At 41.8% G+C, this 24,511-nt stretch overlaps 1 protein-coding gene across 10 annotated transcripts in view; it reads left to right on the top strand.

Annotated features, from left to right (window-relative positions):
- ltbp1 (latent transforming growth factor beta binding protein 1) overlaps nucleotides 1-9,736 on the top strand; it is a 166,608-nt gene extending 156,872 nt beyond the window's left edge. For 9 of the 10 annotated variants that reach the window (XM_061691041.1, XM_061691036.1, XM_061691035.1 and 6 more), the window contains 7 exons: nucleotides 427-516; nucleotides 735-863; nucleotides 3,705-3,845; nucleotides 4,095-4,271; nucleotides 4,595-4,747; nucleotides 8,925-9,074; nucleotides 9,186-9,736. In XM_061691041.1, coding sequence (XP_061547025.1) covers nucleotides 427-516; nucleotides 735-863; nucleotides 3,705-3,845; nucleotides 4,095-4,271; nucleotides 4,595-4,747; nucleotides 8,925-9,074; nucleotides 9,186-9,358 — 1,013 coding nt within the window. In that variant the 3' untranslated portion in view covers nucleotides 9,359-9,736. The remainder of the gene's footprint in view (nucleotides 1-426; nucleotides 517-734; nucleotides 864-3,704; nucleotides 3,846-4,094; nucleotides 4,272-4,594; nucleotides 4,748-8,924; nucleotides 9,075-9,185) is intronic. The other variant, XM_061691039.1, reaches the window with a different exon arrangement.
- The last annotated feature ends 14,775 nt before the right edge of the window (nucleotides 9,737-24,511 follow it).

Here is a 24,511-nt window from a genome sequence, read left to right as displayed (position 1 = left end):
TTAAAAGGGCTAATACCGGCTGATTAATCAGTCATGCCTTATTAAAAACATTCAAGGAATTTGTCTCTGGTAGTTGGAGCTAACTATAACAAAATTTAAAATGAGACATAAACACATACATGGCTAAAGAGAGTCATCAAGCAATATAAAGTGTCCAGTAGTTTGGTATATGACATTGCACTGTTGGTTTACCATTATGTTAAGCCCAGTGTGGTCAGAGCTTGCTTTATTATTGAGTGATGTTTTGACACCACACTTGATCTTCTGTTGTTTTTGTCCTCAGTGGTATATTTTGTGACATACAGTACATGTTATATTTAGAACCAATTTGCTGTGAGTTGAGCATGTTTTCAAGCAGCGTTAGGAAGCAGGGTTTTTTTGTGGGGTGTGGGGCAGAATTTATATCCACATTTCTGCTCATTTCAGACCAGTTCAACCAGATGTGTCCATCTGGAAAAGGATTTATCCCAAGTGGAGATTTGCTTTATGAAGTCCCTACAGCTGAGAGGTACAAAAGTAAGTGAACAAAAGAAATCTCGGACATTGTAACTGGAGTGTGACATTGTAGCAATACCACACATGAATTTACATATGAATACAATTTGTCACTGTTGTTACCATTACAAGTCTCTGTTCTTGTCCATGGTGTCATTCATCTTAGCTCTCTGCGGAACATTTCTAAAACCTATATTATATTGCATATTGTAATAAGTAACATGTTGTTTTTTTTGCAGATGCAGATGAGTGCACTCTGTTCGGCCAGGAGGTGTGTAAAGGAGGCTTCTGTCAGGATACTGTGGGCAGCTATGAGTGTTACTGCAAGACAGGACAGGACTATGACTCTGCCAAACTGGAGTGCAGAGGTGTGTGCAAAACTTGTTTGACCCAAAATATAAGATTTTTAGCTTAATAGTTTAACAGCCGTGACACAGTCAAAGGTTCTGGGGTTCAAATCTTTGCTCTGTTAGGGCTCTGGGGTGTGTGGAGGACCCAAATGCAGAGGCAAGGTGGCAGATGCAATGATAAGTTTATTTTACAGGGGGGGTCATGGATATTGCAGTGGTCCAGGAGTGTGAAGTTCCGGGTTGTGAATTGACTCCGTTGCCGTGTTCCAATTCAACAGGTGCAGGGTGCAAGGCAGGCAGGCAAGGAGTGCTCGTGAAAAAGTCTGGGGCTAAGGTAACGAGGCAGAGTCTAAAATACAAAAGATACGAGTTTAGGAATACTTTAAGATAGCTGGATGCACAAACTCATGCTCAAGAGTTATAGATCTGGCGAGGAGGTGGCGTTCGGGACCGGCGTAGACAGCAGATGATACTGTAATTGCCTGGACCTGTGCCCCTACTCCACTCGTCTCACCAAGGACAGACATACACACGGAACAGGTGGAGCAGAGCTCAAGGAACAGAAGCAGGAGATCTAACAGGCGCTGATCTTTCTGTGTGAAATGTTATTTGTGTTCTCCTTGTATTTGCGTGGGTTTTTCCCCATATTTCAGAAACTTGCATGTTAGGTTAACTGAAGACTCGAAAATGCCCATGAGGTGGGACTATGAAAGCGAATGATTATTTGTTCTAGCTCAATGTAGAAGCGATAGAAAAAGGAATGCTTGGATGGGTAGATTAACAGCAGAAAAACTTTCACCTAAGGTTTTTTTTAATCATACTGTACAGTACATAATGTAGTGTATGTTTAAAAGGTTTTTTGATATACAACCCCAATTCCAATGAAGTTGGGACGTTGTGTTAAACATAAATAAAAACAGAATACAATGATTTGCAAATCATGTTCAACCTATATTTAATTGAATACACTACAAAGAGGCACGGTGAGCAACTGGTTAGAGCGTCTGCCTCACAGTTCTGAGGACCGGGGTTCAATCCCCGGCCCCGCCTGTGTGGAGTTTGCATGTTCTCCCCGTGCCTGCGTGGGTTTTCTCCAGGCACTCCGGTTTCCTCCCACATCCCAAAAACATGCATTAATTGGATAGTCTAAATTGCCCGTAGGTGTGAATGTGAGTATGAATGGTTGTTTGCCCTGCAATTGGCTGGCAACCAGTTCAGGGTGTACCACGCCTCCTGCCCGATGATAGCTGGGATAGGCTCCAGCACGCCCGCGACCCTAGTGAGGAGAAGCGGCTCAGAAAATGGATGGATGGATGGACACTACAAAGACAAGATATTTAATGTTCAAACTGATAAACTTTGTTTTTAGCAAATAATCATTAACTTAAAATTTTATGGCTGCAACACGTTCCAAAAAAGCTGGGACAGGTGGCAAAAAAGACTAAGAAAGTTGAGGAATGCTCATCAAACACCTGTTTGGAACATCCCACAAGTGAACAGACTAATTGGGAACAGGTGGGTGCCATGATTGGGTATAAAAGGAGCTTCCCTGAATTGCTCAGTCATTCACAAGCAAAGATGGGGCGAGGTTCACCTCTTTGTGAACAAGTGCATGAGAAAATAGTCTAATAGTTTAAGGTCAATGTTTCTCAACGTACAATTGCAAGGAATTTAGGGAGTTCATCATCGACGGTCCATAATATTATCAAAAGGTTCAGAGATTCTGGAGAAATCACTGCATGGAAGCGGCAAGGCCGAAAACCAATATTGAATGCCCGTGACCTTCGATCCCTCAGGCGGCACTGCATCAAAAACTGACATCAATGCGTAAAGGATATCACCACATGGGCTCAGGAACACTTCAGAAAACCAATGTCAGTAAATACAGTTCGGCGCTACATCCGTAAGTGTGACTTCAAACTCCACTATTCAAAGCAAAAGCCATTTATCAACAACACCCAGAAGCGCCGCCGGCTTCTCTGGACCCGAGCTCATCAAAGATGGACCGATGCAAAGTGGAAAAGTGTTCTGTTCCGACGAGTCCACATTTCAAATTTTTGGGGAAATTGTGGACGTCGTGTCCTCCGGGCCAAAGAGGAAAAGAACCATCCGGACCGTTATGGACGCAAAGTTCAAAAGCCAGCAACTGTGATGGTATGGGGCTCTGTTAGTGCCAATGGCATGGGTAACTTACACATCTGTGAAGGCACAATTAATGCTGAAAGGTACATACAGGCTTTAGAGGAACATATGCTGCCATCCAAGCAACGTCTTTTTCATGCACGCCGCTGCTTATTTCAGCAAGACCATGCCAAACCACATTCTGCACGTGTTACAACAGCGTGGCTTCGTAGTAAAAGAGTGCAGGTACTAGACTGGCCTGCCTGCAGTCCAGACCTGTCTCCCATTGAAAATGTGCGGCACATTATGAAGCGTAAAATACGACAACGGAGAACCTGGACTGTTGAACAGCTGAAACTGTACATCAAGCAAGAATAGGAAAGAATTCCACCTACAAAGCTTCAACAATTAGTGTCCTCAGTTCCCAAACGTTTATTGAATGTCGTTAAAAGAAAAGGTGATGTAACTCAGTGGTATATATGAGCCTGTCCCAGATTTTTTGGAATGTGTTGCAGCCATAAAATTCTAAGTTAATGATTATTTGCTAAAAACAATAAAGTTGATCAGTTTGAACATTAAATATCTTGTCTTTGTAGTGTATTCAATTCAATACAGGTTAAACATGATTTGCAAATCATTGTATTCTGTTTTTATTTATGTTTTACACAACGTCATTGGAATTGGGGTTGTATATCAAAAAAATAAGTTATATTTTGTTTCTTTTTTTTTTTCTGTTAGATATAAATGAGTGCATTGATGAGTCAGTGTGTGTTGGAGCCCAGTGTTTGAACACTGAAGGGTCATACATTTGTTTCTGTAATCATCCCATGGTGTTGGACCCCAACAGTAACAGATGCATCTTTGTTCCTGATGTGGCTGGTAAGAGCATTTGTCCAAGTTTTGCTCAACTAAAACTAGAACAATGATCAATTATCCAGTCGTATCTATGTTCAGAAGCAAAGCAAAGGAAATTTATTAATATAGCGCATTTCATAACAAGGTAACTCAATGTGCTTTACATGATTAAAAGCATTTAAAAACAAGGAAAAAAAAACAGCTGATAATACATACGGTTTCAAGAAGTGTTTCTTGCAAAATATTTGATTTACTTTCTGTCTCCATCCCCAGACCAACATGAGGTGGGGCAGATAGACTTCCAGGGTATCTGCTGGCAGAAGGTCACAGAATCCTTGACATGCACTCTGCCGCTGGGTCCTGACAGGAAGACAACATTCACAGAGTGCTGCTGTCTCTTTGGAGAGGCATGGGGCATGGACTGTGCCTTATGTCCACCCAAAAACACAGGTACAAAATAAACAGGACACTGTTTGTCGCATGTCTAAATCAAACAAGTTTTAATTTTACACATGATCTGTGATTCATTATTTTACTGTAAATTACAAAACAGGCCTTTTAATCAGAATCTGAATCATCATGATTGGCAAAGTATGTTAAAAACACGCAAGCAATTTGTCTTTAAAGTGCCTCTGTGGATTTTGGATGTTGTACCTGTAATCTGCTAATTTGGGATTTAGAGACCCTCTCCCCCTAAACATTTGTGTGAAAACAAAGGCAATGCCGGCTGTTATGTTTCATGAACTGGCTTTTTTTTTCTTTTGCTGTCTAAGGTGATTATGTGTCCATGTGTAACCTTGGCGGGCGGCATCCTTATGGCCGCGATGCCCTTGTTGCTGGTCCAGTCCATGAATATGAAGTGAGCCCAGACTATTCACCATCACCTGAGGAGCATCCTGCCTTGCCATTTTACGACAATGAGGAATGTAAGTATTTTATTTTTTGTTTGTTTTAGTGGAAGAAAATCATAAACACACATCTTTTAACCACAAAGATCTAGATTACTATGTACTGTACATACGTATATTTCTAACAACAGTTGAAAGTTTGGAAAATGAGGTGCGTTTATTTGAGGGGCATGTCATTCAACTTGTAATTGATAGCCGATATGGTTTGGGACCACTATTAATACATTGTTTGTGTTTTGTAGCTCCAAAATTACCTGGAAAAAATTCTGACCAAAATATTATTTATCGCTTAGAAAATTACAATATGCATTTGTTTTCCTTGCCGTATACGTTTTAGCCTGATTACAAAATTCACGTTTGCGAGAAACATGGATTTTAACTGAATGAGTAAAATGTGACTGAGTTGTAGCCTACCACAATTTCTGCTCTTTTCCCACTTGTGAACCGTAGCCAAAAATTATGAGGTTGAAGTGGTTGAGAGGAGTGAGGGAGGGGATGGTGTCAAAATCAAGTTACTTAATCTAGTGACATCACTAAATTAGCAATCCTATGTAAACCACAATGTCACTATTGATCCTAGTGGCAAGTTAGCATAACTGCATCTAGGGCTCACCTTGGCAAAATATAGACACGATTCGGCACCATATTCAACTTTGGAGGTTTTGTTGTACAACCCCAATTCCAGTGAAGTTGGGACATTGTGTTAAACATAAATAAACACAGAATACAATGATTTGCTGCAATCATGGGTGACACTGCTCTCTCAGGGGTGGTGGGAGCACATGTGGCTAATTCTGATCACCCCACAAGGTTAATACCGTGTATTTTTATAACTCATAACAAATGTGTTCATACAGTAACCTACACTCAGTCCGTGAGATAAAGGTTCATGCATGAATGTTGTACAAGCCCAATTCCAATGAAGTTGGGACGTTGTGTTAAACATAAATATAAACAGAATACATTTTCTGAGCCGCTTCTCCTCACTGGGGTCGCAGGCGTGCTGGAGCCTATCCTAGCCATCATCGGGCAGGAGGCGGGGAACAGCCTGAACTGGTTGCCAGCCAATCGCAGGGCACATACAAACAAACAACCATTCGCACTCACGGGCAAATTAGAGTTGTCAATTAACCTACCATGCATGTTTTTGGGATGTGGGAGGAAACCGGAGTGCCCGGAGAAAACCCACGCAGTCACGGGGAGAACATGCAAACTCCACACAGGCAGGGCCGGGGATTGAACCCCATGTTCGACCTATATTTAATTGAATACAAAGACATTTAATGTTCAAACTGATAAACTTTGTTGTTTTTAGCAAATAGTCATTAACTTAGGATTTTATGGCTGCAACAAGTTCCAAAAAAGCTGAGACAGGGTCATGTTTACCACTGTGTTACATCACCTTTTCTTTTAACAACATTCAATAAATGTTTGGGAAACTGAGGACACTAATTGTCGAAGCATTGTAGGTGGGATTCTTTCCCATTGTTGCTCGATGTACAGCTTCAGCTGTTCAACAGTCCGGGGTCTCCGTTGTCGTATTTTACGATTCATAATGCGCCACACATTCTCAATGGGAGACATGTCTGGACTGCAGGCAGGCCAGTCTAGTACCTGCACTCTTTTACTACGAAGCCATGCTGTTGTAACACGTGCAAGAATGTGGTTTGGCATTGTCTTGTTGAAGTGAGCTGGGGCATCCATGAAAAAGACGCTGCTTAGATGGCAGCATATGTTTTTCCAAAACCTGTATGTACATTTCAGTAATAATGGTGCCTTCACAGATGTGTAAGTTACCCATGCCATTGGCACTAACACAGCCCCATACCATCACAGATGCTGGCTTTTTAACTTTGAGTCCATAACAGTCCGGTTCTTTTCGTCTTTGGCCAGGAGGATGCGAGCGATGTCCACAATTTCCAAAAACAATTTGAAATGTGGACTCGTCGGACCACAGAACACTTTTCCACTTTTCATCAGTCCATCTTAGATGAGCTCGGGCCCAGAGAAGCTGGCGGCGTTTCTGGGTGTTGTTGATAAATGGCTTTTGCTTTGCATGGTAGAGTTTCAAGTTGCACTTACGGATGTAGCGCCGAACTGTATTTACTGACAGTGGTTTTCTGAAGTGTTCCTGAGCCCATGTGGTGATATCCTTTACACATTGAGGTCGGTTTTTGATGCAGTGCCGCCTGAGGGATCAAAGGTCACGAGCATTCAATGTTGGTTTTCGGCCTTGTCGCTTCCATGCAGTGACTTCTCCAGATTCTCTGAACCTTTTGATGAGATTATGGACCGTAGATGATGAAATCCCTAAATTCCCTGCAATTGTACGTTGAGGAACATTGTCCTTAAACTGTTCGTCTATCTTCTCACGCACTACTTCACAAAGAGGTGAACCTCGCCCCATCTTTGCTTGTGAATCACTGAGCAATTCAGGAAAGCTCATTTTATACCCAATCATGGCACCCACCTGTTCCCAATTAGCCTGTTCACCTGTGGGATGTTCCAAACAGGTGATGACTAACCCTAACCCTAACCCTCAACTTTCTCAGTCTTTTTTTGCCACCTGTCCCAGCTTTTTTGGAACGTGTTGCAGCCATAAAATTCTAAGTTAATGATTATTATTTATTATAACATTAAATATATTGTCTTTGTAGTGTATTTAATTAAATATTAGTTGAACATCATTGTATTCTGTTTTTATTTATGTTTAACACAACGTCCCAACTTCATTGGAATTGGGGTTGTACAAAGAGTCCTCAATTTAGTTGTGAAATGTCAACAATATCCAGGTGAAAAGAAGCAACCTCCCAATTGTGCTAGAGAAGAGGGAGGAACGCCTCCCCCTTGTAGAAGAATAATAATAGAAGAGTGTGATTTTCTTACCTTAATTTGTTACGCACTCTGCCATCTTATGTGTGTCTATATTATGGTTGTAGCTAAGTGTTTGCAATGAATGGTTGATGAGTGTGTAAAAGAAATACTATATGCTGATCAGGCAGCTTTCCCACTGGCCACACACGACCGAAAGTTGTTGTTCAGTGCTTCTCTGCCATCTTGTGTAAGTAATATTGTAGTCTGCTGCTCCAACAGCATCCTGACACTCCTCCTCAGCATTACGCTCTTATCTGTCAGACTGAGTCCCATATTTGAAAGTTTGAATAGTCACAGTCTAAATTAAAAAATATATATAAATATTAAATACAAATATTAAATTAAAACCAACCATCAATAATAGTCAAGAGTCAATGGTAGTGCAGTGGTTCACATGCATGGGTTTCTTTCTAGCAAGCGACATATGTACCCATGCAGGGTGTTGTGTCTACCTCTCTCACCCTATGTCAGTTGCAATCTGTTCAAGTGATCGTCTTGCTTTTTGGATTTCCCAACTAAAAGTATTAGTTGCAAGAGACCTATGATGGACACTATACTGTATTTGCATTGTATAACCACCAGCATTGATGTTGTATGATGTGCGTTGACTTTGGGTGTGTTCACACACATTTCATTTTCTTTCTTGAACATCTGACCTCCGTTGTGCAGCAAATGTATTCAAATCACATGACAAAGCATTGTGGGTAAAAATAACTAAAATATACAGTACCGTGAAAAAGTGTTGGCTCCCCTCTCAAATTCTTAATTTCAGCATTTCCACACTTTAATATTTAAGATCGTCAAATAAAAATATCAGACAAAGATAACACAAGTAAACATAAAATGCAGTTTTTGAATGGTAATTGGAAAACAAACTGTTCAAAGCTCCCTAGCCCTGTGTGAAAAAGTAACCGTGCCCCTCGTTAAATCATGAATTAACTGTAGCTAATCACGAAAATCAGAATCCACCAACATTTGGGTACCACCGCAGATGTGCTGTCACCGAAAATAGAGCCTAAAGATTCAGTGTGACTGAGTTTAAATGGCTAAGTCTATATGTTCCCTGCGATTGACTTGGCGAGCAGGCCAGGGTTGACCCCGCCTCTCTCCAGGACGTTGTGTAAAAAATGGACGAATGGACATTTTAGCTGGTAAATATCTTGCGGCACCATATCAACACAAAACCAGTTTGGTTGGTAATACAAGGTTTGGTTTTGAAATCGGATTTCAGTCAGAAGATGCCAGATTTATTTTCTGCTTTGGTCCAAAGCAGAGCACGAAATTACAATTAGGCTAAACTTTGTCATCCTTAATTCCACAGATCCATTCAAGGCATTTGAGGGTTTGCGATCAGAGGAGTGCGGTATATTGAACGGCTGCGACAACGGTCGGTGTGTTCGAGTCCAAGAGGGTTACACCTGTGAGTGCTTTGATGGTTACACACTGGACATGCCCCGCATGGCCTGCATTGGTAGGAGCGCCGTCATATTTCAGCACAATGAATAATGTCATTTAAATAAATTGGGATTAAAGTACATACTGTATGTTATCACTGAAGTGCCTCCCTTTGTTCTATCCCCAGATGTAAATGAGTGTTCAGAACTCAACGATCGCATGTCGCTGTGTAAAAATGCAAAATGCATCAACACATTGGGTTCCTACCGTTGTGTATGCCTTCCAGGCTTCACTCCCTCTGAAAAACCAAACTATTGTGTGGAGACAGTGACACGCCAAACATCAGCACACACACAGTGAGTGTGGATTGACTGGACTGGGCAACAAGAGACTCTGAAACCACAGTCACGCGCACAAACACACATCTCTGTAAATGGCATTTTTGTGAACATCAGCTAAAAAAAAAAAAAAAAAAAATGTTAGGTCATTCAATTAGCAACAATAGTGAAATCTTCCTGGTTTGGTTATAGCAAATGTGCCCAAATTTCCAAAAACATTAGATCTGTCACACATTAATCTAAAATATTGCACTCTTATGAGCCTCCTTCTCGTTCTGCATTCCCCGTCTGTTCAATGTGTGTTTTGACTGACTTCTTCTATTTAATAATGTTGAAATATATATGATCTTTTTAATACTAAATATGGGTATTTTTGAATAAACTAAAATGTATTATCTTATGAATGGTATATTATTATTATGACTATAAATATTCCAATTTGCCAATGCCTGGTCTGTATGAAGAAAGTTTCTTGAAATTACATAACATAGTGGAACCTCTAAAGCTGGACCCTAAATTTTTCAAGGGTCATATTGTCTCCATTATAAACCTTTTATTAACCATGCAATCAATTCACACCAATTTAGGCAATTTATTCTTCAATTTGTGTTGGGAATCCGGGGTACGTGGAGAAAACCCACACAAGCATTAAGAGAACATGCACACTCCACACAGGAGTAGCCAAGGCTGAGATTTGTACCTTGAACCCCAGAACTGTGAGGCAGATGCACTATCCACTCACCCAACCATACACATGCTAACATCAGTCAGCGGTTTTGACCACCATTGGTAAGCATGGTAGCTTGCCTTTTAGCTCCAACAGTAAGCGCAAACAAGGGTGGAATGTTATTCATTTTGAACGCAAAGCTGTAAACCAAACAACTCAATATTTCTTTGACCCAATAATGTAAAAAGCTGAACAACAATTGACTACGATTTATGCTAATGGAAGTTTGAATGTTCGCCACAATGATAATTGTAATATTAAGCACCTGTACAGTATGCAATACATTTAGTCACAGTTTGACATGTTCTGCACACTCTGCATGTTGTTGTAATTTTATATCAAGCTTCTGCAATTCTCTGCAGTTGTCCTTTAAACTTCATGGGACTGTTTTTCTTGTTGGGTTCACGTTCATCATAATCCCCTAATATTAAAAATGGTATCGAATCCAAGATGTAATAGTACTTATAACTGTATGTTGGTATGTTTGCCAGTGTTTGAGGGTTTGTTTGCCTGCGACTCGTATTTTTCACTCTTGCAATCACAGATCAAGACCAATAAACTTTATCACCATTTGTCTTAAATTAAATAGCAGGTTTTAATGAGAGTTTTGCAGATCTATATTTATTTTTTAAAATGCCCTCATATGTTGAAGTGGGATCTCTAAAATAGCTTTTTATTTTACTTGAGAGCTTAGATTGTTTATGTTCCCTACATGTTCCCTCAGATAAAAAAAAAATCATATCAGAGAAGACATTCTACAAATACATATTCATATACAGCCAAAGCCCATATACTGTATTCTGCACTGCAGAAAATGCCCAAGATGAAACAAATTTACTAAACTGCTGTTTGACTATATGGAGAATGTTAACACAATTTTTTATAAAATGAATGTTTTGTTTTAGTTTGATATTTTAAAACTGATGTATATGTCTGTGTTCACATATTGACAATCTGGGAAAACCAGTTGTTTTTTTTCTACCTAGTAAAAGTGAATGTGGATGTTTAAATTCTGTGAAGAGGTCAGATGTCTTCTCCCCCCTTAATTAAGCTAGTCTCTTCACAACACCACCACGAAGCAAGGATAGTTGGGTATTTTTGATGAACATTCAAATATGAAGCCAGTGTATTTGGGTGGCTGTGACATTGTCAATCATTTGGTAGAATACAAAGATTTAACTATGTCAAGGTGAAAATTTATTTTATAAAGGGCTGAAATATTTTTGGCATATTCCTGCCCCGACCATTTATTCTATGTCTGTTAACATTCTTGCCAGGGTCTCAAGCACTTATGGGCCAGACTGGAGAGATTTTATTTTTTAGGCAAAAGAGAGAACACATCTAATGTTTATATACAGCCCTAATTCCAATGAAATTGGGATGTTGTGTTAAACAAATAAAAAGAGAATACAATGATTTGCAAATCATGTTCAACCTATATTTAATTGAATACACTACAAAGACAAGATATTTAATGTTAAAACTGATAAACTTTATTGTTTTTAGGAAATAATCATTAACTTAGAATTTTATGGCTGCAACACGTTCCAAAAAAGCTGGGACAGGGTCATGTTTACCACTGTGTTACATCACCTTTTCTTTTAACAACATTCAATAAACATATGGGAACTGAGGACACTAATTGTATAAGCTTTATAGGTGGAATTCTTTCCCATTCTTGGTTGATGTACAGCTTCAGCTGTTCAACAGTCCGTGGTTGCCGTTGTCGTATTTTACGTTTCATAATGCGGCAAACATTTTCAATGTGAACAGGTCTGGACTGCAGGCAGGCCAGTTTAGTACCCGCACTCTTTTGTTACGCAGCCACGCTGTTGTAACACGTACAGAATGCGGTTTGGCATTGTCTTGCTGAAATAAGCAGGGACATCCATGAAAAAGACGCTGCTTGGATGGCAGCATATGTTTCTCCAAAACCTGCATGTACCTTTCAGCATTAATGGTGCCTTCACAGATGTGTAGGTTACCCATGCCATTGGCACTAACACAGCCCTATATAATCACAGATGCTGGCTTTTTAACTTTGAGTCCATAACAGTCCGGATGGTTCTTTTCCTCTTTGGCCAGGAGGACATGACGTCCACAATTTCTAAAAACAATTTGAAATGTAAACTCGTCAGACCACGCTTTTCCACTTTACAGCACTCCATCTTAGATGAGCTCAGGCCCAGAGAAGCCGGCGGCGTTTCTGGGTGTTGTTGATAAATGGCTTTTTCTTTGCATAGTAGAGTTTTAAGTTGCACTTACGGATGTAGCGCCGAACTGTATTTACAGACATTGGTTTTCTGAAGTGTTCCTGAGCCCATGTGGCGATATCCTATACATATTGATGTCGGTTTTTGATCCAGTGCCGTCTGTGGGATCGAAGGTCATGGGCATTCAATGTTGGTTTTCGGCCTTGCCGCTTACATGCAGTGATTTCTCCAGATTCTCTGAATCTTTTAATGATATGATGGACCGTAGATGACGAAATTCCTAAATTCCTTGCAATTGTACGTTGAGGAACATTGTCCTGAAACTATTCAACTATTTTCTTCACCTCTTTGTGAACCTCGGCCCATCTTTGCTTGTAAATGACTGAGCAATTCAGAGAAGCCCCTTTTATACCGTGTGGGGGGCGGTGGTCCAGTGCCCGTGCCTCTTCCTTTGGGACTGGTCAGGGCGCTTCGGTTGGACTAGGGACCTTCCGGGTCTTGGGGGGTCGGTGGCATCCCCCTGGTTGGGTCCCCTGTTGGATGGGCTCGCTGGCTGCCCCCCCCCCCCTTGTGGGAGGGAAGGGATCTGGGCCCACCCTTCCTCAATATGCCGGCTCAGCAACTCCGTACACCAGTTGACTATCATGAATGTGATATGGTGTTCATTCACTAATAAGTTCAATAGATATAGGCTTTAATTGCTTGTGCTGGGACCACTAATAACAACACAGGTTATAATAACACATCAACTCACAGGTTCTACAGGTGTTTAGACACTAAAAAAGAATCCCACCACACCACTCGTCAGTCGCACTTCCTTGCTCATTTTCCCACATCCTGTCCTGCCCTTTTCTATCTTCTCATCTTATTCTCTTGGTTAATTATTGCCTGTCCTCACAGGGTGTCCCTCCCCCGATCAACAAATCGGAACACGATTTGACTGTTGTAAAACCCCAATTCCAATGAAGTTGGGACGTTGTGTTAAACATAAATAAAAACAGAATACAATTATTTGGAAATCGTGTTCAACCAAAATTTAATTGAATACACTACAAAGACAAGATATTTAATGTTCAAACTGATAAACTTTATAGTTTTTAGCAAATAATCATGAACTTGAAATTTGATGGCTGCAACATGTTCCAAAAAAGCTGGGACAGGTGGCAAAAAAGTAGGTGGGTGCCATGATTGCTGTCATTCACAAGCAAAGATGGGGCGAGGAAGTGTGTGAGAAAATAGTCGAGAAGTTTAAGGACAATGTACCTCAAGGTACAATTGCAAGGAATTTAGGGATTTCATCATCTAAGGTCCATAATATCATCTGAGCCGCTTCTCCGCACTTGGGTCGCGGGCGTGCTGGAGCCTATCCCAGCTGTCATCGGGCAGGAGGCGGGGTACACCCTGAACTGCCAGCCAATCGCAGCATAATATCATCAAAAGGTTCAGAGAATGTGGAGAAATCACTGCATGTAAGCGGCAAGGCCGAAAACCAACATTGAATGCCTGTTATCTTTGATCCCTCAGGCGGCAGGCAGTACATCAAAAACCAATATCAATGTGTAAAGGATATCGCCACATTGGCTCAGGAACACTTCAGAAAACCAATGTCAGTAAATACAGTTAAGCGCTATTGCCGTAAGTGCAACTTGAAACTCTACAATGCAAAGCAAAAGCCATTTATCAACAACACCCAGAAATGCCGCCGGCTTCTCTGGGCCCGAGCTCATCTAAGGTGGACTGATGCAAAGTGGAAAAGTGTTCTGTGGTCCGATGAGTCCACATTTCAAATTGTTTTTGGAAATTCTGGACGTCATGTCCTCTGGGCCAAAGAGGAAAAGAACGATCCGGACTGTTATGGACGCAAAGTTCAAAAGCCAGCATCTGTGATGGTATGGCGCTGTGTTAGTGCCAATGGCATGGGTAACTTACACATCTGTGAAGGGACAATTAATGCTGAAAGGTACATACAGGTTTTGGAGGAACATATGCTGCCATCCAAGCAACGTCTTTTTCATGGACGCCCCTGCTTATTTCAACAAGACAATGTCAAACCACATTCTGCGTAGCTTCGTAGTAAAAGGCACTCTTTTACTACGAGACTGGCGTGCCTGCAGTCCAAACCTGTCTCCCATTGAAAATATGTGACGCATTATGAATCGTAAAATACGACAACGGAGACCCCGGACTGTTGAACATCTGAAGCTGTACATCAAGCAAGAATGGGAAAGAATTCCACATACAAAGCTTCAACAATTAGTGTCCTCAGTTCCCAAACGTTTATTGAATGTTGTTACAAAAAAAGGTGATGTAACACAGTGGTAAACATGACCCTGTCACAGCTTTTTTGGGACGTGTTGCAGCCATAAAATTCTAAGTTAATGATTATTTTCTAAAAACAATAAAGTTTATCAGTTTGAACATTAAATATATTGTCTTTGTAGTGTATTCAATTAAATATAGGTCGAACATGATTTACAAATCATTGTATTCTGTTTATGTTTAACACAACGTCCCAACTTCATTGGAATTGGGGTTGTACAACATTTATGCATGAAAGTTTATCTCATGGGCTGAGTGCAGGTTACTGTATGAACACGTGTTATGAGTTATAAAAATAGACGGTATTAACCTTGTGGGGTGATCAGAATCAGCCACGTCACCCACAACCTGAGAGGGGAGTGTCACCCATGATTTCAGCGATTCTCTCCACGAACATGGTGAGGCCCTGCGCGCCGGTTCTTCCGCCTGTTTTGGTCATCCTGTGGCGGTGGGCAGCTGTCCTCCGCTTCACATGCACCTTAATATCTGGCCACTTCTTATTTTAGTTCAGCGTGTGTGCGCTGTTCCGACCCCACAGCATTGACAACAGCACACGTGCTGTCCCATTCACCCTTCTTTCCCTTGTTGACGCCGGAGGACAGTGTGCCAAAAGAGGATTTTCTTGCTCACCTCTTCTACATTGAGCAACTTCACATTCAGAAAATATATTTTTCTTCATTACCTTGCTCATTGTCCTTGCTTCCTGATCATGCAGAGATCGGGATCTCAGTTGCAGGGTTAATTTAAATATGATTTGCATATTTAAATGTGGGCTTGGACAGGGATGAGTCTGCTACTCCAGGATGTGCGCTCATTTCCACGTTGATTGGAATGTACGAAGGAAATGTTTATACACACAGGGGCCCTGGATGTTCTCAAGCAGCAATCAGAGGTACTGAAGCAATATTTCATTGATCTCCTAACAAAAGTGCAATGTTTGGATGCTGAGGTTTTTTATTAGTGGACCTCTCCCACTTGTACGATTTGTAGATGAACGTTTCTCTCGGCTCAATGAATTAAATAATTGGCTCAAAGAAGTGTGTACTGCACTATCCGTGAGTTTCATTGACAATTTTTGCGTTTTTTGGGAGCGCAGACATCTTTACAAGGCAGACTCTTTCTGTCTAAATACACAAGGGGTTAAGTTATTGGCTGCCAACATTGTTTACTGTTTACTGGCATTCAGCGGCCCGAAAAGAAAACACTGGCCTTGGTGACACGGCTGAAGGACAAAAAGATGCAGTTGTTCCCAATCGGAGGAACAGGAGATAAGGTGACACGAGGTGCAGCTGGATTCATCAGTGTCATCCAAGCAATCGGAGGAGCAAATGACAAATGAGATGAGCCAGCACGTTGAATCTGCCACACCCCTCCCTGCCCCATTGGAGCAAAGCCCAATGCAAAACTCTCTACTAGCCTAAGTGCCCTGTTAGGTGTGACGGACAGGATGAAGACTATTGTCAATATTGGAATCCAACGCACACCACGCCAAGATCTTCCTCCCATCCCCCCTTGCCTGAAACCACCGTTTCCGTTGAAACCACCCATGAAGAATCTTATCTGTGAATCAGATATCTGCGGGGTCTTTTCCAGAATAAGTCAGATCCCTATGGAGGTCAGGCATTTTTGATCCCTGTAATTACAAGGGACAGAAAGTTGGTCAAAGAGATATGGCACATAAAAAGTAAAAATACAAACTTAGTGGGGATAAAATGTGAATCTATCAAACAATTGTCTCCAGGTATCTCTGCGAGACTAGCTCTTTTCAATATCAGGTCACTGGGTAATAAATCAATGTTGATTAATGACATCATTACAACCTATGATCTGAACTTTTTTGTTACTAAATGAAAGGTGATTAACAGAAAGTAGCTGGAATACCATTTAAAATGAGGCAACACCAGCAAATTTTAATTTTATGAACAAGTGTCGAATGGGGGAAAAAGTGGTGGTATTGCTGTTATTTTGAAGTCATTATTTCAGTGTAAATAAATTATACTGGGTGATTTTAGCTCTTTTGAATATCTAATTTTTTTCGTTAAATGTAACCCAAAGGTTGTTGTTTTAATAATTTATAGGCCTCCAAGATAAAATCTAAAGTTTATGGAGGACTTTTCAGAACTGCTGTCAGTTATTTGTACTGACTACAATTTTGTCATAACTGGAGACTTTAACATTCATGTTGACAATGACATGGACATTTTTTTAAAGAACTCTCTGCTATACTAGACACATTTGACCTCTCTCAACATAATAAGAGTCCAACCCACACTCAAGGTCACATCTGAGACCTGGTCATCTCTAAGGATGTTGAAATTCTATCAATTGACGTTAACGATATGGCTATTTCTGACCATTTTTGTGTATTCTTTGAACTACAGATTCTTCCAAACGTTCAGACAACCTCTCTATCTATTAAGAAAAGGTACATGAATGAGAGTACCGCCACTAAGTTGATGGAGACCATTGCTGTGCCACAAACTGTGAATGCTGAGGCAGTTGATAAACTTTCACCTGGAAAATCTCAAATGTCATGAATCCTGTCGCTCCTATTAAAAGAGAACACCATGGAGGAGCACAATGATGGTAAAGACCTCTAAATCAAAGTATAGGAAAGCAGAACGTGGAGAATAACTAAATTTCAAATTGACCTCTATGACAAAAATGGCCTCTACAGACAAGGTCTTTGTAATTTTAACCAAGAGTTAGTCAGGGCTAGACAGCAACACTTTTCTGAAATCATTAGTAAGAACTTCAACAATAGTCACACTCTGTTTGCTGTGGTTGACAAGCTAAAGCTCTTAAAGTAGCTGCCATGAAGCCACTGTTAAAAAATTTAACGCTGGACGCTTCCATGTTAGCAAGCTATAGACCCATCTCAAATCTCCCTTTCATAGCCAAGATTGTTGAGAAAGTTATTTTTAATCAACTCAACAATTTCTTTAACTTAAATGGACTTTTCGACAAATTTCAATCAGGTTTCCGAACTCATCACAGTACAAAATCTGCTCTTATCAAAGTGCTAAATGATATATACTTACTCTGGAAAGGTGTCAATTCTAGTCTTGTTGGACCTCAGTGCGGGTTTTGATCCGGTAGATCATAATATACTGCTGAACAGATTGGTGATGTCGTGGGTGGGACTAAATGGAACAGTCCTTAACTGGTTCAGGTCCTACCTGGAGGAAAGGAGTTATTTTGTAACCATTGTAAGTGTTCAATCTCATCGAATGCCAATGACCTATGGGGTCCCTCAAGGATCAGTTCATGGACCCCTCCTGTTCAGCCTGTATATGCTACCCTTCGGTCAAATTCTTCAGAACTTTAATTTTGACTATCATAGCTATGCAGATGATATACACAGTGATATCTAGCAGTGTCTCCAGATGACTACAGTTCAATTGAGGTCTTGTGTCACTGTTTAAGAGATAAATAATTGGATGAGCCAAACTTTTCTTCAATTAAACCACAACAAAATTGAGATAATTGTTTTTGGAAATAAAGAAAAGAGGATTGCTGTTAGTAATACCTGGAGTCAGTCTCTTTAAAAACCAAAGATCAAGTCCAAAACCTTGGTGTACTGATAGAGTCCGAACTGACTTTCAACAGTCATATCAAATCAATTACTAAAAATGCTTTTTACCATCTGAAGAACGTATCCAGAGTGAAGGCTTGCATGTGTCAAGCAGACCAGGAGAAGCTCATCCATTCTTTTATCTCAAGCAGACTTGACTATTGTAATGGTCCTCTGACTGGACTTCCTCAAAAGAGCATTAAACAGCTGCAGCTCATTCAAAATGCTGCGGCTCGGGTTCTGACCGGAACAAAGAGGTCAGAGCATATTACTCCAATTCTGAAGTCTTTATACTGGCTTCCAGTCATCTTTAGAATAGATTTTTAAGTTCTGCTACTGGTCTATAGATCACTAAACAGTTTACGTCTTGAATACATGAATGAAATGCTAATGGTTATAAACCCAGTAGGGCTCTGAGATTGAAAGACTCAGGTCAAATAGTGGAGTCCAAAGCAAAGATGGTGAAGCAGCATATAGGTATTATGCTGCACACAAATGGAATAAGTTGCAAACAGAAGTGACATCAACCCCAAGTGTGCATGTTTTTAAATCCAGGTTAAAAACTCTTCTTTTTCCCCATACTTTTTAGAGCATTTCCACTTTTAAATGATATTTCTTGCACTCAATGCCTTTTTTAATGGTATTTTTATTGTATTTTATATTTTCTCTCTTTGTTTTAAATGTTTATAAGCTGTTTTTTTCGGTTTTTAAATGCTTTTAATCATGTAAATCATGTTACCATCTGAATACCATAAATACCATAAATCATGTTACCATCTGAAGAACATATTCAGAGTGAAGGCTTGCATGTGCCAACCAGACCCGGAGAAGCTCATTCATGCTTTTATCTCTAGTAGACTTGACTTTTGTAATGGTCTTCTGGTCTTCTCCCAAAAAAGAGCATTAAACAGCCTGCAATTGCCTAAACACACATATGGCCACCATAACCCTGTAGGAGAGGCTTTCGGTAACGCTTTTAGGTTTTTGGCCAGCGGAGGAAGACAGCAAATAATTGCCTCAAGCTACCGCATTTCCCTAAGCACCATCTCGGGTATTGTGATGGAGGTTTGCGCTGCATTGTGGAAAGTATTGCCTGAATTCCTCCCTTGGCCGACTGAAGCTCAATGGGAATCAGTCGCGGTGAATTTCTGGAGGTTGTGGAACTTCGATAATTGTGTTGGAAGTGTGGACGGGAAACGTAAACATTCGGGCCCCGTCACGGTACTAAAACTACAAAGGAAGTCATTCTATTGATTCAATGGCCACTTGTGATGCGCGGTATCAATTCACAATGGTAGATGTCGCAGCCTACGGTCGAGAAAATGATGGAGGGGTGTTCAGAGGGAGCAAGTTTGGGTCCATACTCCTGCAACATGAAGTCAACTTCCTCCGGCCGGTCAATCTCCCAGGGACTGAAGTCTAGGTGCCCCATGTCATTGTCGTTGATGCGGCGTTCCCACAAGAACTTGATGCGTCCCCATCTTGGTAGGTGATTAAGATACATGGTCTTTTTTTCCCTCCATGCCCTTGTACTATTTGTCTTGTCACCAGTTGCATATCTACACTTACTACACTGCAGCTTGTCATGTACTATGCAACACAACTGTATACTATTTCATGCTTCTGTGAGTGTGAAGTCGACCATATATCAATTAACATGAAACTATTGTCTTCTGTGCTTGCAATGAGTGTGAAGTCAACCAAATATCAATTAAATTTGAAACTGTTCTGCCTTCTGTGCTTGCAGGGGCAAATCTACCTCTAGAAAAGCAAGTGTTCAATTACTGTCTCTCCAGAGCCAGGCGACTAAACAGTTTTAGGATTCTGGTGGCAAGATAGCGTATACTTGGAAGAGCTCTGGAGTGCCCACCAGTCAAAGCTGTGGCCATTGTCAAGGCATGTGTGGTGTTGCACAACTTCTTGACGTACACAGACGAGACCAATGCTGGGCCCAGCCGTTACATACCACCATCATTTGTGGACAGTGAGATAGGAGCAGGCTCCCAAGAAGAAGAATGGCGGAGAGTGGTGGCTGGGAACAATGGCCTACAAGACCTATAGCCTCATGAGTTGTCCCGGGAACACTCCACAAGATCAGCCATAGCTGTCAGGACAGACCTCACACACTTCTTTTCCTCTAACATGGGCATGGTGCCGTGGCAACAGGACATTATTAGACATGGACAGCTGACCTAAAGACACTTAAAATATGCAAAAACCACTGTCTTCCTAAATGCTGTAAAGAAAGACATAGTACTCTTTGCAAATGTTTAATTTTATTAAAGTGATATTTAAGTCGGTGTAGATAAAAGTGCAAACTGAGCAAAACTGGCACATAAAATAGTAACAAAAATAAATAAATTAAATGCAACTGGGCCTATGAGGCTTCAGGGAGTGTCATATATATGAAACAGTCTTCTGTTCTATTACAACAAAAAAAAACAGGTCATCATTCCTTCGTCGTGGACCACCAATGTGGTTGGAGGAGAGATGCAGGATGTGGCTGCTGGCCAGTTGTGCCTGCTGAGGGGTGCTGAGGTGAGGACCGTTGGCCTGAGGGCTGCTGGACTGAGAGCTGCTTGGCAGAGGCAACAGACCAGTAGATGTCTGTTGCGGAAACAATTTGAAACAACGTTAATTAATGTGTTGTTCAGTAGTCAGTGGTGCCAAACAAATAAACAATGGAGCTCTAGCTCCAGTCACAATTTCCACTGGTGTTGTGAGCTATTCAGTTCCTTTGTTGACTCATTTCAGACTTCAAAATAGTTAGTCTCCAAAGGAGTCACTAATGCTTAATTCTCTGCAATCGTGGTTATGTCCAACAAAAGAAATATTTGAATTATACCATAGCCAAATTTGACTTATATCGACAGTGTATGTCCACACAACAATGACTTTGCTGTAGGCTATTCTGCTGGTATTTTCATGTTTTTGCCATCTGACCAAAAAATTGTCGCCACACAACAGCACTGGAATTCTCATTAACAACGTGCTGATGGTTCGGAACCAAACGAAGGCTACTGTAACCATAATTGCTTACCTGTACCCCGTCGAAATTCGACTCAGACATCCCGATGCCAGACACGGGGAGAGTGACAGGTGCGCATCGAGTGCCGCATAGGGCGCGGGGGTATAAGGAGGCCTTCAGTCACTCCAGTGTCTCCTGGCTCTTGTGCAGGAACCCCTCACCGGGGAGGTGTTAAGGAGGCATCCTAACCAAATGCCCAAGCCACCTCATCTGGATCCTCTCAATGAGGCGGATTAGCTGCTCTACACTGACCCCTTCCTGGATGACCCAGCTTCTCAGCCTATCTCTGAGGGAGACCACCCTCAGGAGGAAACTCATTTCGGCTGCTTGTATCTGTGATTTAGTTATTTTGGTCACAACTCACAACTTATGGCCATAGCTGAGGGTGGGAACGCAGATCGAGCTGTAAATTGAGAGCTTTGCCTTTCAGCTCAGCTCATTCTTGACAGATGACAGACCGATGCAGAGTCCCCCTTGCTGCAGATGCTGCACCAATTTTCCTGTCGATATCCTGCTTCATTCTTCCCTCACTCGTGAACAGGAACCCCAAGATACTATAGAATTCCTCCACTTGGGCTTCACCGCTTCACACTTGGCTGTGAACCAGTCCAGCATGAGTTGAAGATTGCGGCTTGATGAAGCCAACAGAACCATATCATCTGCAAAAAGGAGAGATGCAATCCTGAGGCCACCAAACTTTAACCCTTCAACACCTGTGCTGTGTCTAGAAATGTTGTCTGTTAAAGAACCGAATCAGTGACAAAGGGCAGCCTCTGCGGTGTCCAACCCTCACAGGAAATGAATTTGACTTAACTGCCAAAAATTCGGACCAAACTCTGACACGGTTGTCTAGGGGCTGAACGGGCCGTATCAGGGGTCCGGTATCCCTTACTCCATGAGTACCCCTCACAGGACTCTGAGGGACACGGTCGTTTGCCTTCTCCATGTCCACAAAGCACATGAGGACAAGTTGAGCAAAATCCCACCTTTTTTGCCAAAAAGGCCTGATAGGACTCCTCCTCCAGCTGGAAATCATCCCTCACCCCTGGTGTCCACCAACAGTTTTTTGAATTATCACCATGGCAGGCACTGACTACCTTATGGCCACAACTCCTGTCGCCCACCTCAACAATGTAGGGACAGAAAATGGGGACTTGGACTCACTGTCCCCGCCTACCCCTTGACATGGTCGAAGTTCTGGCGGAGGTGGTAGTTGAAACTCCTTCTGACAGGGGTTCTCTGCCAGACATTACCAGCAGATCCTCCGCCAAGGTCCCCGCCTTCGGCCACCACCGAACGCACTTTACACAAACACACAAACTCCACACAGAAAGAAACCGTTTAATAGTTTTTTAAAATGAAGGCATTGGGTATTTATGGGCCCCCATCAAATCCTGCATGGCAGTATGAAGTAGAGTGAGATGTTCAGGCTTCTTTATACTCGTGCGGGCGGCGACCGCGCTGAAGTCACTGCAGCTATCCCGCGCGCAGTTTGCCTTTATACTCGAGCACAACCCACGCGCGCAGTTTTGAAAATGTGCTGCAGTTGACCTCCAAATTCGGGGGTGTGGCAACGGCTAGTATTGGCTAGGACACCACAGGATGGAGTTTCCTCTGCATTTTTTGGCCATTTCGAGTAGCCGTTTTTCCTTTCCTTTCCGTAACAAGGAACAAAGCAACAATAATGGCAACGGTGGAACAGTGACTGCTAGAACAAATGGACCTAGGTGACCAGATGATACGTTTAATTATGCTGCAAAATCGATCAAGAAGGCGTCGGCATAGATGGTATGGAGAACCAAGGGGCACGCTGAGTACGTCATCACAGCATGTGACTAAAACGGATCAATCACAAGAGATGATCTCCGCGAATTTCTACGCGCAGCAACAATTTTTGCCGTGTGCGCATCAAGCTACGCAGAGGGGCCGTGCGGGCCAATTTATCGGTCACGTGATGCAATGCGGGCATTGTCGGCCGCGCGAGCGCGGAAGTGTAGAGAGGCCTTTAGTCTTGTATTAATTGTGCAGTGGATATGGGATTTATGTGAGAGTGATAACTGTTTTGGAATTATTGTGGTTGTACTGTTAAATTGTTGTTACTAAATTACTATTTGTTCACAAGCACCTCACATAATTTAGGATTCATGTTTTATTGTCTAATATTGATGTGTCCGACTTGTAAGTGAAAGCATTGTTCATGGAGTTATTTTCTTGTTTTTCATGATTGTGCAAAAGCGATGTTGCATTTACAGTATGTATTAGTATTTAAGTCACAAAGTCGCATCTTGCACATTTTTAAAACACTGCATTATACTGTACAATGCCGGTAATGGGTGCTGAAAGTTCTTTGTTTAGTTCGTTGTTTAGATCGCAAAGATGCAAATTACACAACAAATAAACGCTAAAATACGCTGCTAAAACTTGCCTGAAAAAAAAAAAAACATGCCTTACCAATCCCTTGTTGTGATTTCACGGCCTTGTGTGCATTGCACTCGTTACATGATCAGTGAGGTGTGTGTGTGCGTGCGTGTGTCAACCAGGAGGGGGAGGAGCCAGGCGACCGGCGCACAGGCAGAGAATCTGCACACATTACAAACATCCATCCATCCATTTTCTGAGCCGCTTCTCCTCACTAGGGTCGTGGGCGTGCTGGAGCCTATCCCAGCTGTCATTGGGCAGGAGGCGGGGTACACCTTAAACTGGTTGCCAGCCAATCGCAGGGCCCATACAAACAAACAACCATTCACACCTACGGGCAATTTAGAGTGTCCAATTAATGCATGTTTTTGGGATGTGGGAGGAAACCGGAGTGCCCGAAGAAAACCCACGCAGTCACGGGGAGAACATGCAAACTCCACACAGGCGGGACCGGGGATTGAACCCCGCTCCTCAGAACTGTGAGGCAGACGCGTCAACCCCTGGGCTTTATTATAGATATGAAGATGAAGACGGACTTTACCTCTCCTGGTAGTACGTACTATTTCTCCGCCATTTTGCGAGCAGCCAAACACATCGCCTGGCGGGACTTGCGTTGACTTTATTTTATGTGCTCATGTTGGGCGAATAGTTAAATTCGCACCATTCCTCAACAAAACAAAACTCGACAAACAAGTTTCAATATGAAAGTACAGTTATTTGCAAATCATAATTATAATCATAATAATAATAGTCCATCCATCCATTTTCGACACCGCTTATAGGGTCGCAGGTATGCTGGAGCCTATCCCAGCTACGTAACTGCAGACAGGAGGTGCGGTACACCCTGAACTGGTTGTGAGTAAATCGCAGGGCACATATAAACAAACAGCCATTCA

This window comes from Phycodurus eques, chromosome 11 (genome assembly GCF_024500275.1).
Source record: "Phycodurus eques isolate BA_2022a chromosome 11, UOR_Pequ_1.1, whole genome shotgun sequence".
Lineage (NCBI taxonomy): Eukaryota > Metazoa > Chordata > Actinopteri > Syngnathiformes > Syngnathidae > Phycodurus > Phycodurus eques.
This window is presented reverse-complemented; position numbering and strand designations above follow the sequence as displayed.